Here is an 18,985-nt window from a genome sequence, read left to right on the forward strand (position 1 = left end):
CCCGAGCCCGGCTGCCAGATTTAAAGGGGGCGGTGATTTAAAGGGCCTGGGGCGCCACACGAATTCGGATATAATGCGGTAAAGCAGCAGGGCTCGGGTGGTGCTTTAAAGGGCCCGGGGCTCCCCACTGCTTTACCGCGTTATATCCGAATTTGTGTTATATAGGGTCGCGTTCTATCAGGGTAGAGGTGTATTATAATCACATCAATATTTATATCGTTTATTTTATCAATGTACCTTAAAAACATTAAGTCTCAACACCACTGGAACTATATCCTCATTTTACAGATGTGGAAGCAGCTGAGGAGATAATGCAGAAGTCAAAATGATCTCCAAATTCCTTTAGACAATACATGGAGATGTATTTCTTACTGAAATCTGCAACTGAACCTCATTCATGACTGCTGTATCCTTCAGAGTTACATTAGACAATCTCTTAAGTAAAAGGACAGACACCTTCACACCTATTATTGGCTACCTTTTAATTGGCTCTCTCTCAGCATTAAGTAAAAATTGTCACTTAGACCATTAATATGAAGTGTTGGCATGATAAACACCCCTTTCAGCCTACAAGCACCAGAGAGTGTAAGGAAAGCCCTGTCATCTAATACCCTCACTGATTATTTTTTTTACGTACCCTTTTCTTCTCTCTTTCCTTAAAATATTTTAAAGGGCTTTGTCTACTGCAAGAGAAAAAAAAACAGCCTGTCTTCCCAACATGCTACTTAACCTTTGTTAGAATCCAATTTATGTGCTAACGTACAAGATCGATTACAACAAATTCACGGCTTTTTCCATTGTCACTCACATCAAGACTGGCTATGGTAGTGAAGCGCCCAAGGCAAAGCTGGATCATATCTGACTGATAAGGGACCTCTAACAAAAGGTCCCTTTTATTATTAAGAATCTTAAAATGAAACATTGGTGTGCTTTTCCTGTTAATGTTTTGGGTATTCAGCTGAGGAACATTAGAACTGACTGATAGTTTTTTAAGGTCAAGACTACATGGGCATGGAGTGCTGATACGTGAAACTGAGGGGAAGTGGATGGCAGCCAAGAGCATTATTCTTCTCTTCCTTGGGTTTGGACTGTGTGGGATGAACTTTTTAGGCACTATCTGACCTGCATCAGTGACAAATGCAGCAATCTGATCCATAGATTTTTAGGACCAGAAGGACCACTATGATAATCTAGTCTGACCTCCCAGTTGTTCTGAGATTAACTGTAGATTCTTCTTCAGTTTCCTGGTTTGTAGCCCCAAGAACCTACGTATTTCACCATGATCTTCAGACGCTTTCTCTCATGGACTGTGAAAGGGTTAAATTCACAGAGGAATTTGTCCCTCCTTCCTACCAAAAAATTTATTGGGCTCCACTCTGGACTAGGTGGAGAGCTACCATGGTTTGTATTATATGACACATGCGAAGTCTTCCCTCTGATGCAACAAGAAACAGAATAATTAGTGGAAATAGGAGAGAGCTAACACCCTAAACTGGGACTTGGCAGATCTGGGTTCAACTCTCGGCTCCACCCCTGGCTTTGACACGATCTGACCACGTGAAAGGGATCAAGAAGGGATTTTTCTCCCCAAGTGTATTCTGTTTTTTTAACCTCCTTCTTCTGAAGCATCAGGGATGGCCACAGATGAGCTGGGACATTGGATGGGGTGCGCCAGGGCGCTGAAGTGGCACCATGCTCGCTCTCTCGCTCGCTCAGGTGCTTGCTGGCTAATTCTTGCTCACATGCTCAGGGCCTGACCGAATCGCTATGTGTGGTGTTGCGAAGGAATTTTCTCCCAGGTTAGCTTGGCAGTGACCTTAGGGGGTTTTTTTTTCTTCCTCTGTAGGATGTAGGTGCAGGTCACCTGCCAGGATTATCTGGGTCTCTCTCACTTAATCATTTCCTTGCCATTGCGGGGACCTCAGGCAATGAGGAACCTCAGGCAATGAGGAACCTCAGGCAATGAGGAACCTCAGTCCTCAGTCCCTCCTATTGCCCACCGAGGTTGTGGAATCTCCATCCTTGGAGATTTTTAAGAGCAGGTTTGACAAATACCTGTCAGGAACGGTCTCGCTAATACTTAGTCCTGTCATGAGTTCAGGGGACTGGACTAGATGACCTCTTGAGGTCCCTTCCAGTGCTACGATTCTATGATTCTCTGCCTGTCACACACAATAGTGGAGTCTCCCGTGGATTGTAATACTTTGGTCTAATTCTGGTTGTTGGGTGTAGTGTGCGAGTGATGCTGGTGGCCTGTGATGTACAGGAGGTCACACTAGATGATCTGGTGGTCTCTTCTGGCCTTTGGCTCTGACTCCTGCATAACACAAGCAATAGAACCTCACCCAGAAATTTTTTCACCAAACCTACAACTTCTAGCTGAGCTACAGCACATCTTTTAGACAGATATCCAGTCTTGATTGAAATACTTCAAGTGATGAAGAACCCTTTATTTGTTGGATCGTTAGTGTGAGGGCAAAGCAGCTCTTTGATATTTATTAAAGGCTATTAATATATTTTGTAACATGTTTGCATCAGGTATTTCCCCTGAAGAAGGGGACTGCTGTGTAGGACTGTTGTCTATAAAAAGGTGCTTGTCCTAACACTGGGTGGACGAAGGGAAAAACATGGGTATTAACACCCGGGTGTCCTTTCCCATAGCGTAGATAGCTAGAATATAAAATTTACCTGTCAAAGGAAAAAGGTAATGAAGTTACGGAGTATCCAAGAATTTTGAAAGGGGAGCCCTAGCTGAATTATCTGGCAGCTGGCCAAAGGAAGGAGCCCAGAGAGGCTGGCCCTGGAGCAGCTTTAGAGAAGGAATTACAGTATATATTTGCAGGCTAGCTGCAAACCTCCTGGGTATCTAAAGGGTTATAAAACCCAAATAGCTGCAGGGAAAATGAGTAAATGGAAGATTAGTAGGGATGAAGAACTCCCAGATGTAGGGGCCAGAACTGCCAGACTTCAGTCTGAATGTGGAACAAGAACCCCAGCTACAAAGAAATCCATAAGCTGAAACTCCAATGAAGAAGGCTTCAAGGACTGATTCTCTGGGATTTTTATGCTGTGTGCATGTGTTGTTTTGTTCCCTTTGTTCCCCAACAAGCCAACTTGGCCTGTAAACTGGACATCTGATCCCTAAAACTAATTCTCCCAAGGTCCATGAGCTTCACCCAGTGTCTAATTTACTTTGGTTGGGTCATGCATGATTTATATCCTTTACTGAGATTTTTAGAACAAAGTTTTATGTTCTGCATTCTTACACAGTGAATGAGTTTGGAATGCAATATGGAAAACCAAGCATGAACATAACTGATTTTTAAAAGAGGTATGAAGTCAAAATGGCTCAAAGAGCCAATCTCATTAAAGACATTATTATTTAGTGAAATTTCTTCAGCGGTGGCAGAAAGAAGGAACAAATTTTGGATGTTAGAAGGAAAATATATCTAGTTCAATTATCAGCTGTTGTGAAAAAAAAGTTCCCATGTGGCAGAGACAGGCTCCACTTAATGACGAGAGGGAAGAGCATCTTTGCAAGCAGGCTGGCTAACCTAGTGAGGAGGGCTTTAAACTAGGTTCACTGGGGGAAGGAGACCAAAGCCCTGAGGTAAGTGGGGAAGTGGGATGCCGGGAGGAAGCACAAGCAGGAGAGCGTAAGAGAGGAGGACTCCTGCCTCATACTGCGAAAGCAGGACAATCAGCGAATTATCTTAAGTGCCTATACACAAATGCAAGAAGCCTGGGAAACAAGCAGGGAAAACTGGAAATCCTGGCACAGTCAAGGAATTATGATGTGATTGGAATAACAGAGACCTGGTGGGATAAATCACATGACTGGAGTACTGTCATGGATGGATATAAACTGTTCAGGAAGGACAGGCAGGGCAGAAAAGTTGGAGGAGTTGCATTGTATGTAAGAGAGCAGTATGACTGCTCAGTGCTCCAGTATGAAACCGCAGAAAAACCTGAGAGTCTATGGATTAAGTTTAGAAGTGTGAGCAACAAGGCTGATGTCATGGTGGGAGTGTGCTATAGACCACCAGACCAGGGGGATGAGGCTTTCTTCTGGCAACTAACAGCAGTTACTAGATCACAGGCCCTGGTTCTCATGGGGGACTTCAATTACCCCGATATCTGCTGGGAGAGCAATACAGCGGTGCACAGACAATCCAGGAAGTTTTTGGAAAGTGTAGGGGACAATTTCCTGGTGCAAGTGCTGGAGGAAACAACTAGGGGCAGAGCTCTTCTTGACCTGCTGCTCACAAACAGGGAAGAATTAGTAGGGAAAGCAAAAGTGGATGGGAACCTGGAAGGCAGTGACCATGAGATGGTCGAGTTCAGGATCCTGACACAAGGAAGAAAGGAGAGCAGCAAAATACGGACCCTGGACTTCAGAAAAGCAGACTTTGACTCCCTCAGGGAACTGATGGGCAGGATCCCCTGGGAGAATAACATGAGGGGGGAAAGGAGTCCAGGAGAGCTGGCCGTATTTTAAAGAATCCTTATTGACGTTGCAGGAACAAACCATCCCGATGTGTAGAAAGAATAGTAAATATGGCAGGCAACCAGCTTGGCTTAACAGTGAGATCCTTGCTGATCTTAAACACAAAAAAGAAGCTTACAAGAAGTGGAAGATTGGACAAATGACCAGGGAGGAGTATAAAAATATTGCTCAGGCATGCAGGAGTGAAATCAGGAAGGCCAAATCACACTTGGAGTTGCAGCTAGCAAGAGATGTTAAGAGTAACAAGAAGGGTTTCTTCAGGTATGTTAGCAACAAGAAGAAAGTCAAGGAAAGTGTGGGCTCCTCACTGAATGAGGGAGGCAACCTAGTGACAGAGGATGTGGAAAAAGCTAATGACTTGATGCTTTTTTTGCCTCTGTCTTCACGAACAAGGTCAGCTCCCAGACTACTGCACTGGGCAGCACAGCATGGGGAGGATGTGACCAGCCCTCTGTGGAGAAAGAAGTGGTTTAGGACTATTTAGAAACTTTAGCAAAGCTTTTTGATACGGTCTCCCACAGTTTTCTTGCCGGCAAGTTAAAGAAGTATGGGCTGGATGAATGGACTATAAGGTGGATAGAAAGCTGGCTAGATCGTCAGGCTCAATGGGTTGTGATCAATGGCTCCATGTCTAGTTGGCAGCCGGTATCAAGCGGAGAGCCCCAAGGGTCGGTCCTGGGGCCGGTTTTGTTCAATATCTTCATTAATGATCTGGAGGATGGCGTGGACGGCACTATCAGCAAGTTTGCAGATGACACTAAACTGGGAGGAGTGGTAGATACGCTGGAGGGTAGGGATAGGATACAAAGGGACCTAGACAAATTAAAGGATTGGGCCAAAAGAAATCTGATGAGGTTCAACAAGGACAAGTGCAGAGTCCTGCACTTAGGACGGAAGAATCCCATGCACTGCTACAGACTAGGGACCGAGTGGCTAGGCAGCAGTTCTGCAGAAAAGACCTAGGGGGTTACAACGGACGAGAAGCTGGACATGAGTCAACAGTGTGCCCTTGTTGCCAAGAAGGCTAACGGCATTTGGGGCTGTATAAGTAGGAGCATTGCCAGCAGACTGAGGGAAGTGATCATTCCCCTCTATTCGGCATTGGTGAGGCCTCATCTGGAGTACTGTGTCCGGTTTTGGGCCCCACACTACAAGAAGGATGTGGAAAAATTGGAAAGAGTCCAGTGGAGGGCAACAAAAATGATTTGGGGGCTGAAGCACATGACTTATGAGGAGAGGCTGAGGGAACTGAGATTGTTTAGTCTGCAGAAGAGAAGAACAAGAGGGGATTTGATAGCTGCTTTCAACTACCTGAAAGGGGGTTCCGAAGAGGATGGATCTAACTGTTCTCAGTGGTACCAGATAACAGAACAAGGAGCAATGGTCTCAAGTTGCAGTGGAGGTGGTTTAGGTTGGATATTAGGGAAAACTTTTTCACTAGGAGGGTGGTGAAGAACTAGAATGGGTTACCTAGGGAGGTGGTGGAATCTCCTTCCTTAGACGGTTATAAAGTTAAGGCTTGACCAAGCCCTGGCTGGGATGATTTAGTTGGGGATTGGTCTTGCTTTGAGCAGGATGTTGGGCTAGATGACCTCCTGTGGTTCCTTCCAACCCTGATATTCCTAAGATTCTATGATTCAAAATAGAGAAATGAGGGTATTTGTTTCAACCACAACAATTTTATTATATCCTCCTCAGAAGGTGTTTTGTATGTTCTCTTGCCAAATTGTATCTGATATCTTTCTTAACTCTCTGTTGGATTTAGGAAAGCTACTCATGCCCTTTCTGATGACAGGTTGGATTGCAAACAGAAGATCTAGGGAATGTCTGCTCTCTCTCAGTTGTAATGTATCCTATGGAACCATGCTAACATCTTCTGTAGAGCTTAGTGCTATAATAAGTCTGACATGGTGACTTGTTTATATAACAGTGACACTTCCTGACCCTTTTCACAAGCCATTGATACAAGTTGTTGCATGTAAAATTGCTAAATGCTACGTCTGTAATATGCATCAAAGGGAATGCCCATGTCAGTTATCTCTGCAGCCCTGTCCTAGAAAATCTATGCAAACAGAACTCGTGTATCTTTTCATATGGACCTGCTTATTTAACAGCATCTCACACAGAATAACTTTATACAATGGAGGAAAAAGCATAAAGAACTCCTTCAATTTTTGTGGGCTCAGAATTTCATTAAAAATCTTAAGTGAACTGTAACCTCCATAAAAACCTTGATCTTACCAAGTTGTGACAGCAGAATCAACAGCAGAGCATAAGCTAGCCCATGTCACTCTGCTACTCCTGCTGGGCAATCACTATCCACCTGAGCAGCAGAGACAAGGTATTTGGGGCACAGGCGTATAAAAGAGTGACAAACAAGAGTTTACAATTCACTGCTTGACCCCTCCTCTAGCTAATTTTCCCCTGGCTGTGCAAGAGTAATAGGAAATGAAGGGAGCGGAGAGGGCTTGAGAGGAAAGCAAGGAGTTCTGTGTTAGCTAGGTTAAGTTTAATTTAATGGCAAGGGATCAGGAGAGGCCAAAGAAACAGAGACTGAATGGATGGAGACAGATCAGGAATGAAGAGGCACATTTATGAATGGTCAGGGAAGGTAGAAATGGCAGTTGAAGTTATGTGATCAAAAGAAATCACCCAAAGTTAAGATGTAGAGGGAGAAGAAGAGAGGGCCTAGGACAGCAATTTGTGGAAAACTCAGACACTGCAAGAAAGGAGGAGAACCTAGGCTATGAAACTCACTACCAGAAAAGCAACACCACGCATTGCGTTCAATACAAAATACAAAACTCCTCTCCTCTTTGACTTAGCTTTTCCTCAATAAAAAATTCACAAAGCCCCAACCATCACCATCATCAAACTCCACACAAGAAGCTGCAAAGGAAGGTGGAGAGAGATTATTTCTAGGTGAAAATAGGAGGGGATCAGATACTGCTATAAGGAGGGTTCATACAAATGCATAGACTAGATGGATCCAGTAAAGGAGGCACTATGGGAACTAAAGTGAGGGAGGAGGTGAACTAGGAGAGGACAGTGTCACAAAAAAGACAAAGGAGAATAAGTTGCCATGAAAAACGGTGTGGTCAACAGCAGCAGGGGAGTCACAGAGAAGAACGAGTACACCTGGCCAGATGTGAGGACTTTGAAATCATTAAACCCTTGGTGAGCCGTATCAGTGACAGGGAGAGAGAAGCCAGACTGGAAGGGATCCAGGACAGAGTTGGGGGATATGAATTTCAGGCAGCTATTGTAAAAACTTTTCACTCAAGGAGTTTTGAGCTTAAAAAGAAAAGACGAGGGGAGACTGAGCAATAGTTACAGAGGAAGGTAGGTTTGAAGGTTGGCTTGTTGAGGGTGGGAAAGGGGAGGGGGGATAGAGGGTGAGTCCAAAGTTCAGATGCTATATCCCCTTTACGCTTTCTTCAATTCACTTCTGTCAAGCTATTCAAAAAACTCTTGGGCCTGTCCTAACTTCCTTCAATTCAACATATCTTAAATTGATCCAAAAAATTGTTCAATCAAAACTATCATTATGCATCTTTGACTTTGGATTCTAAACTTACATTCTCTGAACTATCAGGAACCTTGATGTCTCACAATCTTGAACAGATGCTCTCCACTCTCATCTGCAAATTCTTCTACTCTCCCCAGAATATTTCCTGTGTCATGTGTGACTTAAACCACCCATTTGAAGAAATGCTTATTCTTACCTTCCTTTCCTCTCAGTCTGATGACTAGAATATTAAAACTATTCTTAATGCATGTAACTCAGTTAAGATTCAAACTCTCTTTATAGGGAAGTCACTGACACCAGGCCCCACATCTATGGTGCAAATACTTACGTCAACGTGGAAAAGGTTATATGGCACTAGTAGTAAAAGTGGGTCAGAACTTAATAACCAGATAGTAACAGACTGTGAATCCCAGTGATGATTGAACATTATGATATTCTGAACAAAAAGTGCTCTCAACTATGCTTGTAGCTTTATCCATCGTTTCTCATGGACTCAGACATTCTATGTTTCAGAGTGACACACAGAATGACATGGAATCCTACTGTACAGATTACTCTTAAGAAATAGACAGCTCTAGATTTTGAGAGCACAAAGGGTCTAAAGTTTTAAACTTAAAACCACTCCTTGTGTGGCATAAAGACAGTTGATTGTATTAATCGCTGGTGCTTAAGGCCAACAGCTGTAGTTTTTCCCTCTCTGTTCCCTAGACGTCATTGTTTACATGGTGTTTTTTGTTTTGTTTTTTAAATAAAAATTGAGTGGCTTTCCAGAAAACTATAAATAATTGCCTTCGGGCATCAGTTGGTAAGAAAAAGTTAATGACTGACCAAAAAAAAAAAAAGGAGCCAGTCATAGGGGATTTAATTTGCTTACATTTTATTTGCATTTGTTCAAGATGCTCAGTTGGATGTATCGCTCTTAGTCATAAAACTCCAGTTATACTACTCATGATTCATTAGGACTGAAAGACCAAGTTATTAATAAAACAGAAGTGCTCAATTATTCTTCTATCCACTTCAATATTGAGCTTTTAACCACAGTAATTATACTCTATTGTGGCCCCATTTTTCTTCTGTGACAGTTAAGTACTCATCACACTACTTACAATGTTTAAGTAGATATAAATAAATGTCTAGAGTTAATGTGTGCATCTGTGATGGGGATTTAAGCTAGTGTGTTTTTTTTCTCTCAAGTAAAAAAAAGTGTAATGAAGGCTTCAATAAAGAAGAGCCACTTCAGTTTCTGAATTTCCCAAGCACACTTTTTACTTTCAAAAGCCATCTGATATGTATAATTTAGCCCATGTGACTTTTATGTGGTGTGCAGACCACCCAGAAATGGTAGTGAAAGATATTATTCTTCAACTTTAAATTAAAGCCAGTGAGCCCTTCTTTACCAACGTCAAGATGATTTAAGGACTAAAACTTCAACTTACCATGACAATTGCCCCATTTTGGACATGTTGCACACAAGCACACACATTTGTGCATGCTCATACAGAAACAAATTTCTTTACAATGGACTGCACAATAAGCCACATTCTTTCTAATACCATATACAGTATGGCATAGATTTTTCAAGGCAACTAATGATTTTTGGTTGCTTCCATTTTTGGATACCCAACCTAAGACATCTTATGGCCAATCTGTCGAGAGTTTGCCTCAGCACTTTCTGAAAAAGCAGTCCCTTTTAAGGTGTCTCAATTTGGGCATCCAAAAACTAAGGCCACCAAATCACTACTCACTTTTCAAAATCTCATCCCATACCATAGGGTAAAAGCACACAAAAGACCAGATTTCACGGTCTGTGACACGTTTTTCATGGCCATGAATTTGGTAGGGCCCTACTTATCCATCTTTTGTAGATAATAAACTTGTTTTATGTTTTCATCTAAACCAGTGTGCCTTTAAGTGAAGTGTCTGGAGAAGAGTCTCAGCTTGGTTTAACACAGGCTTGTTGCATATTCCTCTCCACATTGAGAGGGGGGCAAACTGGGTAATAAATTCATACTGGTCAGGGTTTCGGCCACGGCAGGACAGTACAGCTCTGGGCTCCTAGGCTCAGAAGCTGGTGATATCTTAACTGTAGTCTCTCTATTGTTGGTTCATGTAGTGGCTGGTCAACCTCATGTAACTGCAGCTGGATGTGTCCCTGCCTGTGCGAATGCTGGTGGGAGTATAGGACCAGGAGTGGTCTACAACTTGTCACAGCAGCACCGTGTGAATGGAAACCCAGGCTGGTGAGTCAGAGGGCTCAGTGGTACCTCAGTTCCAGGTGGCATCCCAGGGGGGAAACCATCACAATAAGTTCCACTGTATCTAAACTGGAAGAATATACAAGGTTCTTTCCCTCCTTTCCCTCTTCCCCGCTCTCCTGAGTTAAGCACAAGCTCCTCTCTGCCTGTCCCCATCTTATTTACTTCACAGCCTTCATGGTTGTCTGAAGTGAAAACCAATGACCCTTGAGTTTAAAATGTAATCTCCAGAGGGCAATAATTTTTTTAAAACCTAGTGGTAACAGAGTAGCTTTTTAAATCCAAGATTTTAACATTAATCTTCACCACCAGTGATTCTGTGCATGTTTATACAAATAGAATATGGTGTGGCACCAGGTTCAATCCAAATATTATACTGTGATAATTAACATAGCCCTTTAAATTGGTTTAAATATTAATGTACAGTATGTTAATTTAAGACTAGTAGTAATATGAAAACTTTAGAATCCATCATTAATCCAGTATTTTTAAAGTACTATATTACCAATATGCATTCAACTTCCTTCAAGAAAAAATTAGGAACCTACCAAAAAACATGACTGGCAATATTTCTGAAAATTCCAGACAATGAACAGTACTATAAACTTAATTACTACTCCTCACTAGTATATAGGTTTGATACTATGACACGAGAGATCTCTTTTAGGGACAGTATAATCACTGAGCCCTTTTTATGTCCCTAATGACAAAAAGCCATTTTTTGTACAATTATGAGAAAGTAGTGTGAATTTTTGTATGTTTTGGATAGTTGTACGATATTTAGATATATAATACGGATGGATGCAGCTATAGTAAGTACACTAAATTCCTAACAAAACAAAAGTAAACCTTAGTGCATAAAACACCAGTGAATTAAATAAATTAGAAATGTCCTCAGCTCTTTGTTGGTATTATTATTTTGTTTCCGCAACACTGTTGCCATGGTTTCTTTGGGAACAATGCTGCATATCGCAATGAGTAATTAAATTTTAGAAAGGGAAACTGTCAGGAAGTTTAGGATAAAAAAATATATTTAGTTAGAACAAATGGATTTGTTAAGACCTAATGTTAATTGAAATTTTTTAAATTTTATTTATATACAAATATTTTGCTGAAATATTAACAGAAAAGTGAATCCAACCTAGGCAATTAGGCAACACAATGAAATGTAGTTTAGAAATTTAGTGGTAATGCACTTGGGAAGAAATAATTTGAACTTCTCAAACACATAGGTGGGTTCACAATTACCTGTAATCACTCAAGAAAAAAATATTTTTATACACACAGACCAGTGATATAATGAGACTGGCGTGTCATTGGGGACAGCTCCCTAAAAACCTCTGATCGAGTTGAGTCACAATAATAGTCTAAAAAAGCAGCAATTTGAGAATGCTCTGTTAGGAATGGGATAGAGAATAATACTGAAACTAATTCAAGGCCTTTATACCAAATGGATAGCACATCCTGATCCTCATTACTGTGTCCAGTTCTGATCACCTCAGCTTAAAAAAAAAACAAACAAAGCAGAAATAGAAGAAGTCCAGAGAAGGATAAGGAAAATTCTTAGAAACAGAGAAAATCTTCCACACAATTTAGTTAAAAGCGGCTACAAATACAAGGTGACTTAGATGACAGTACAGAGCTCTACAGGGGAAATAGAAAATGGAACAGAGAAGGCCCTCCTATCATACTTCCCCCTCCTCTCTCATATTACAAGCACAAAGGAACTGACTCCCCAACTGAATTGAAAGGCAGCAAGTTTACAAACACATTTAATGCATGGAACTGACTGCAACAAAATATTGAGGCAAACTACTTAGCAGGTTACATTAAAAAGATTAGATATTCATATAAACAACATCATCTACAATTCAGGACACAACCCAACCTTCAACTGGTACTAGGAAAAAAAACTTCTCCCACAGAGCACATGCTATTGCATAATATCCACTGCCGGAGTTTATCCACCATCCTCTGTAGTGTCTAGTATTGGTAACTGTCAGAGACAGGATAATTGACTAGAATCTCCCCTGTCAATTCCTATGAACAGTGTTATCACACCAGTCAATCTAGTTTCACCAACCTGCATGAATTCAAATAGTACACAAGAAGCACCAAAGATGAAGAGTAAAATTTCCCTTTTACCAATCTTTGAGTTTTCATAAACTAAGCTGGGCTTACTTACACTTGGGGTGATTTTTAAAATGTATGATTTCTTTTATCTGACAGTCTACTTTTCATCCTGGGTCACTAATCATACTATCATAGACAAGCATGAAAGTTGAGCTCTGATATATTATGCACTTTAATTTCAACTCCAGCAAAGAATAACATTCTTAAAACTGAAGATTTTTTTTAAAATAGTACCTAAAATTGCTAGAATTTTTCTTATATTATTCCATTTTCCACATATTAACTCAACTCCAAGAATGACCATAACCATATCCAAATTACTGTATTTCCTTTGAACTAGAGAAGGGCTGAGCTCCAATTTCAAATTCCAATTTGCCTAAAGTTTGAGTGTACTATATCTGAATCCAGAGTTTAATTCAAGCTCATCTCTATTTTGACTTTTTGCCCTGGAAAGCAATTTATTTCTGATAGCTTCTTCAATTTAGTTACAGTAGTTACTTGGAGAGTTTGTTTACTTATCTGCACATCCAATTTAAATGCATATGCTGATGCAAAGTTGTAAAATGCTCTTGAAAGAGTACAACTGTCCTGCCACCAAATTAAAAATTACTTGCATGTTTTGTGGGCAATTCATTTTTCCCCTAGGAAAACTCTGCTCTGAGGCAGTTTTGTTTTTACTGAATGTTAAAATAGGTTTGATGGAGTCTAAGGAGGTCAAGTTACTTGCAAAAGGTCACATAAGTGAGTTAGTGGCTTAAGTGGGAATCAAAAGGCAGTTCTTTGTTCTAGTCCCTAGATCAGTTACATAAAACCATGTTTGCCATTTCTATCAAAATTGATCACATTTAGCATGAGATGGAGTTCTGAGAATAAGTTGAAAGTAAAATTAGAATTTTAGGTTTGTCTTTTTCATTCAATCTGATCCTTTAGCCTTTATATTTACCCAAACATAACCTTTGTTTCATGCACTGCAGTGTATTAAAATAGAAATAACCAATGTGGGGGCCCACACTTACCTAATATTAAACTCAAGATTTAATTTTTTTTAACCCAAACATACGTTGAATTTTCAAATCTATTATTTTAAATAAGCAGACAAAAATTTGAGTGATGCAAACAGATGTAATAAGCTAATCATATATCTGCACATAAATCAGATGAGCTTTGGCTGAGATTAAATTTGAAAGCTCACAAGTACACAACACTGCATATACAATGCCAATGTGTTACTGATCACTAAACATGCACCTAAAATGAAGATTATTTAAAGGGCACAGTCAACTTGAAATCTAGTCAATTTTTTTTTTAGGAAAGCAGTGTCAATACTATATCTGTCTCCAAGTCCTGCCTATACTAGACATGTTTTTCTCTCCCTTGTTGCTGAGTGAAAAACCCGTACAGAGAAGTAAATTGCCTTACTATTCAGGGGAGAGCGAAGCTACCAGATGGGTACAAAGTAAACAACCTTCAGTTATTGTTCATTCTGATTTCATGTGTAAGAATAGTCAATAAAATAAAATCAGACAAAAGTGTGATATTTAAGTTGACTGTGTCCCTTTAAAAACCCAACACTTTCACCCAACGGGTAGCCCGGGATTTTTATACATTCCATTTTTTCCTTACCTGTTGAACTTCACTTTCTCCATTTGAGATTTTTTCGGTATACACAAAGGAGTTGAATATCCGCTGTAATAAAATCAGAAATGGTGCTTAAGGAACATTAGCATAATACTGATTTCAAGCAATATTGAAGGGAAAAAAACAATAAGAATGCAATATGTTAGGAAAGGACAGATTTCATATTATGAGTCATTTAAAACAGTTTTTAAAACTGTCAACTTTAGCTAAAGATAACCACGTTTATGCAAGAAAAATACATGCTTCTATAATTAAATAAGTAAAGCAGATGTTTATGTTTTTAAAAAGAAAAATACAGGATGTTATTTGCAGAGCCTCTGCTATTTTATCCAACTGGTATAATTTAAAATATCTATGCTTCCTATTTAAAATCTGTACCTCTGAATACTATAATTGTTTACAGATACTAAACATTTAACATAATAAAGCTCTTTCAAAAAGTTATTCTTTCCACATTCTCCAAGTTTTTAATTCATTTCTGATCCTCAGTTGTTGGCTTTTGCCTGTATCCAAAAGTCTGTGGGCTAGAGGCTATAAGGTGGGTCTCTGTGTTTGGATGACACGAGAATGAGACCTGATTTTGTATGCCTGCTAGGAAGTGAGACTGGCATTGAATATCCCCACGTCAGAAGATGCTGGTGTAACAGCAATTACTATCCCAGTCTTTAAGTTTCTAGAGTAGGAAAGCAAAGGTCTTTCAGAATTCTTTGAGAGGGTCAACAAGCACGTGGACAAGGGAGATCCAGTGGATATAGTGTACTTAGATTTTCAGAACGCCTTTGATGAGGTCACTCACCAAAGGCTCTTAAGCCAAGTAAGCTGTCATGGGATAAGAGGGAAGGTCCTCTCATGGATTGGTAACTGGTTAAAAGATAGGAAACAAAGGGTAAGAATAAACGGTCAGTTTTTAGAATGGAGAGAGGTAAATAAACTGTCCCCCAGTTTATAAGAAATAATCTCAAAAAAGGGGTAAACAGTGAGGTGGCAAAATTTGAAGATGATACAAAACTACTCAAGATAGTTAAGTCCCAAGCAGACTGCGAAGAGCTACAAAAGGATCTCACAAAACTGGGTGACTGGGCAACAAAATGGCAGATGAAATTCAATCTTGATAAATGCAAAGTAATAATGCACATTGGAAAACATAATCCCAACTATACATGAAAATGATGGGGGTCTAAATTAGCTGTTACCACTCAAGAAAGAGTTCTTGGAGTCACTGTGGATAGTTCTCAGAAAACATCCACTCAATGTGCAGCGGCAGTCAAAAAGTGAACAGAATGCTGGGAATCATTAAGAAAGGGATAAGTAAGACAGAAAATATCATATTGCCACTACATAAATCCATGGTACACCCTTGAATTCTGCGTGCAGATGTGGTCACCCCATCTCAAAAAAAGGTATATTGAAACTGGAAATGGTTCAGAAAAGGGCAACAAAAATGATTAGGGGTATAGAACGGCTGCCATATAACGAGAAACTAATAAGACTAGGACTTTTCAGCTTGGAAAAGAGACGACTAAGGGGGGATATGATAGAGGTCTATAAAATCATGACTGCTGTGGAGAAAGTAAATAAGGAAGTGTTATTTACTCCTCATAAACACAAGAACTAGGGTTCACCAAATGAAATGAATAGGCAGCAGGTTTAAAACAAACAAAAGGAAGTATTTTTTCACACAACACACAGTCAACCTGTGGAACTCTTTGCCAGAGAATATTGTGAAGGCCAAGACTATAACAGGGTTCAAAAAAGAACTGAATAAGCTCATGGAGGATAGGTCCAACAATGGCTATTCGCTAGAATGGGCAGGGATGGTGTCCCTAGCCTCTGTTTGCCAGAAGCTGGGAATGGCGACAGGGAATGAATCACCTGTTCTGTTCATTCCCTCTGGGGCACCTGGCATTGGCCACTGTCAGAAGACAGGATACTGGGCTAGATGGACCTTTGGTCTGACCTAGTATGGCCGTTCTTATGTTCGTATGTGTGTGTGGAGCCTTCATAGGCTTTATATCACCACCAACAGTAGTTATATCCTGGCAAGGACTCTCAGGAGCACCTTGTTTAAATTCTGTCATCAAATTCAAAGTAAGGTGCAAGGAAACCTTCTCAAAATGTCTGAGTTCATCTTCTCCTTGGGATAGCTCCAGCTAGGCATTTATACTGCGAGTACACCTCTGACTTTCAACAGAGCACTGCTAAAACAATCCCTGCCACAGATGGTTTATTCCCAGATCTAAAAAAAAAAAATATTTCAAATGGGCAGCATTTTGCTTTTGTGATGGACCAGATGGAATTGATGGGTAGGTATTTACAAAAAGGTCCCTGGCGAAGATATTCTCAACGTTTCCTAGAAGATTCCCCACTTCAAATACCATGATGAACATGGAATGACACCATCAATACACTCAGCAGACCATTCAGGAACAAACCACAACTATTTCTGATGAAGCACAGTTTAATACATTTAGTTGCCCAGGGGTGTCATCTTCCCTCTTGTATGTAGCTATGGGGATTGATTTTAGTTTTAATGGGGAAAATAAATGAATAGATTGCCCAGTCCTTTGCCCCACCCCAACCTTGCTCTATTAGAACACGAATTCCTGATATATTAGATTTGTCACATGCTGGGGAGGGGGAAATTTTAAAATTAATTAAAATATTTGCCATTCATTGCTGGAATATAGCAGCTTTCACCCAGACACCTGACCTCAGGGTGCTTTGCAAAAAAAAAAAGAAGCCAACCATCAGAGGTGCAACTTGTTGGTTTGTACTTCAGAAACAACAAGGGGGAAAAAAACTGAAATGGAAAGGGAGTAAATTGTTGATTAAATAAATATTATGTCAAAATTTTAAGACGACTAAATGCTAGAAAAATAATTTTAAAAAACCCAGTTGTCCCTTTGAATGTTAATGTTAAATTATGTTTAATATTTAGGGGCATATCTTAAAAAAAATAACAAAAGCCATAATAAATTATTACTGTGGGATTTTTATACATATTAAAGTGACTCATTTTTCAGTGATGTTTTCCTTTATTTAAGAATCCTGTAGTAATGCTGCAGTACAATATGTAGCCATTTTGCTCCTTACTGAAGGCTTTAACCAATACGGCTCAGATTAAAACTTTTGCTTCTGCACCTGTCCTATCACTTTACTTCTGAGAAGAAAAAAAGTAAACAACCGCCACCACAATCTAAACTGAAGTTACTCCACAAAAACTTATGGCCTATGGCACTTTAGCAATGCAGCCTCTCTACCATTTACCGGAGCCTCAGTGCATCACATAGGGAAGAGAGTGAAGCATTGGGGATTACATTATAGACTTCAAAGACACTAAAACGTCAATGACACAAAAGAAAAAACAAAAGAGGGTGAAATCTGGCTCTACTGAAGTCAATGGGAGTTTTGCCATTGATTTAAACAGGGTCAGGATTTCACCCAGAGAGTGGACATCGCATACATCAACATGGAGCCCAATGCATGGAAATGCAGCAGCAAGAATACCAGCTGTTCCTATCTGGCTACATATGTGCCATGACAGCTATTCAGAGACACTACGGTGGAGGACATGAAGTTGATGGAATGCTTCACGTTTACAGCAATGCAGTAAGTCTGAAACAGACGTCCCAGACTCACCGTTCAGATCTCCTAAGTTTTAACAATATGAAATCAGAATTATTTAGAGCTACATAAGGCATTTAACATTGAATCAAACAAAGTTGAATAGAAGAAGTTGTTCAACAACTGCATAAGTTTTCCAGGTGAGAGTCTGGCCTATTTGCTTTTAGTCAGAATGTACGCATACACAGCCAGCAGAGGCACTCTGGAAAATCTTGGCTTATGACCATCACTTCCCCTTATCCCTTTTCCTCTTGAGGACTTTAGGAATTTCAGAAATTTGAACTCTTAATTTGAGAGCATTATTTGGAAGGGCAGCAGTAAACCTCCCCAGTTCACAAGTCCCAGGGAGCCTAGAAGGATAAAAAGGCAAAATGCGACTACTCTAAAGACATACATGCAGATTTCTTCTTCTTTCCAGACTTTTGTTAAAAGCTCTGCTCAGGTACTTAAACTACAAACATATTTTTTTCCCCTTTAGATGAGAAGATAAATTTAACATCAGAGAAAAATACATTAAAGGGTGTCATTTTGATGCAAAATGTTTTAAATAATTGAATTTTTCTCCCCACATAGCATTTAATCTCCAGATATCAAAAGAAACAACAAGGAAACAGTCTGTCAGCTAGCAAGAATGAAGCTTCCTGTCCTTAATACAAAGCTGACCCTTCCCCTATGCCTTTAAATATAGCTGTGTTTATGAAATATCAAAATAATGAGAGAGCATGTTATGAACAGTTACAAAAAAAATCACTACTTATAGTCATTCATTTGGCCACTGAAATAAAGTTTTTTTATTTTAAGCCTATTTTGGATTAAGATCAATTTTAGTCAAATTCTTTAAAATATTCTTTTCAGGCATAGAATTTTCTGAGTTTTATTAAAACTATACAAGAAAAGTAAAAACCTGTTAGCCAAACTGCAATTTTCAACAATGAATTAAACCAGAAATCCACACTAAATTAGGATCCCACCAGTTGGAGAAAGGGATAAATCATGGAGCAATTCATAGATCCCCTGATCCTTCCTTCAGGTTACAGACGAATTGCTCTTCTACCTCTCCCAGCAATTCTATTACTTAGATATCTATTTCCTATATAATACAGCTATTATAGCAAAATTTAAAAAGAGCAAAGAGCAAAAATTATTTCCCTCTGCATATCAGGAGAATTTTAATCTTACAAAAATAAAAAAAAAAGTCATCTCTGTACAAACATTCAGTTTTCTCATTTTTATTAAAACTATGCAAGAAAAGTAAGAAACCTATTAGCCAAAGTGCAATTTTCAACAATTAATCTAAAC

The 18,985-nt window shown here is 39.7% G+C and overlaps 1 protein-coding gene across 2 annotated transcripts in view; it reads right to left on the reverse strand.

Annotated features, from left to right (window-relative positions):
• LOC112121707 (VWFA and cache domain-containing protein 1) overlaps positions 1-18,985 on the reverse strand; it is a 199,782-nt gene that overhangs the window by 105,112 nt on the left and 75,685 nt on the right. For both annotated transcript variants that reach the window (XM_026655677.2, XM_026655676.2), the window contains exon 2: positions 14,048-14,110. In XM_026655677.2, coding sequence (XP_026511462.1) covers positions 14,048-14,110 — 63 coding nt within the window. The remainder of the gene's footprint in view (positions 1-14,047; positions 14,111-18,985) is intronic.

Source organism: Terrapene carolina, unplaced genomic scaffold (assembly GCF_002925995.2).
Source record: "Terrapene carolina triunguis isolate 2854851 unplaced genomic scaffold, T_m_triunguis-2.0 Scaffold210, whole genome shotgun sequence".
NCBI classification, from domain to species: Eukaryota; Metazoa; Chordata; order Testudines; family Emydidae; genus Terrapene; species Terrapene triunguis.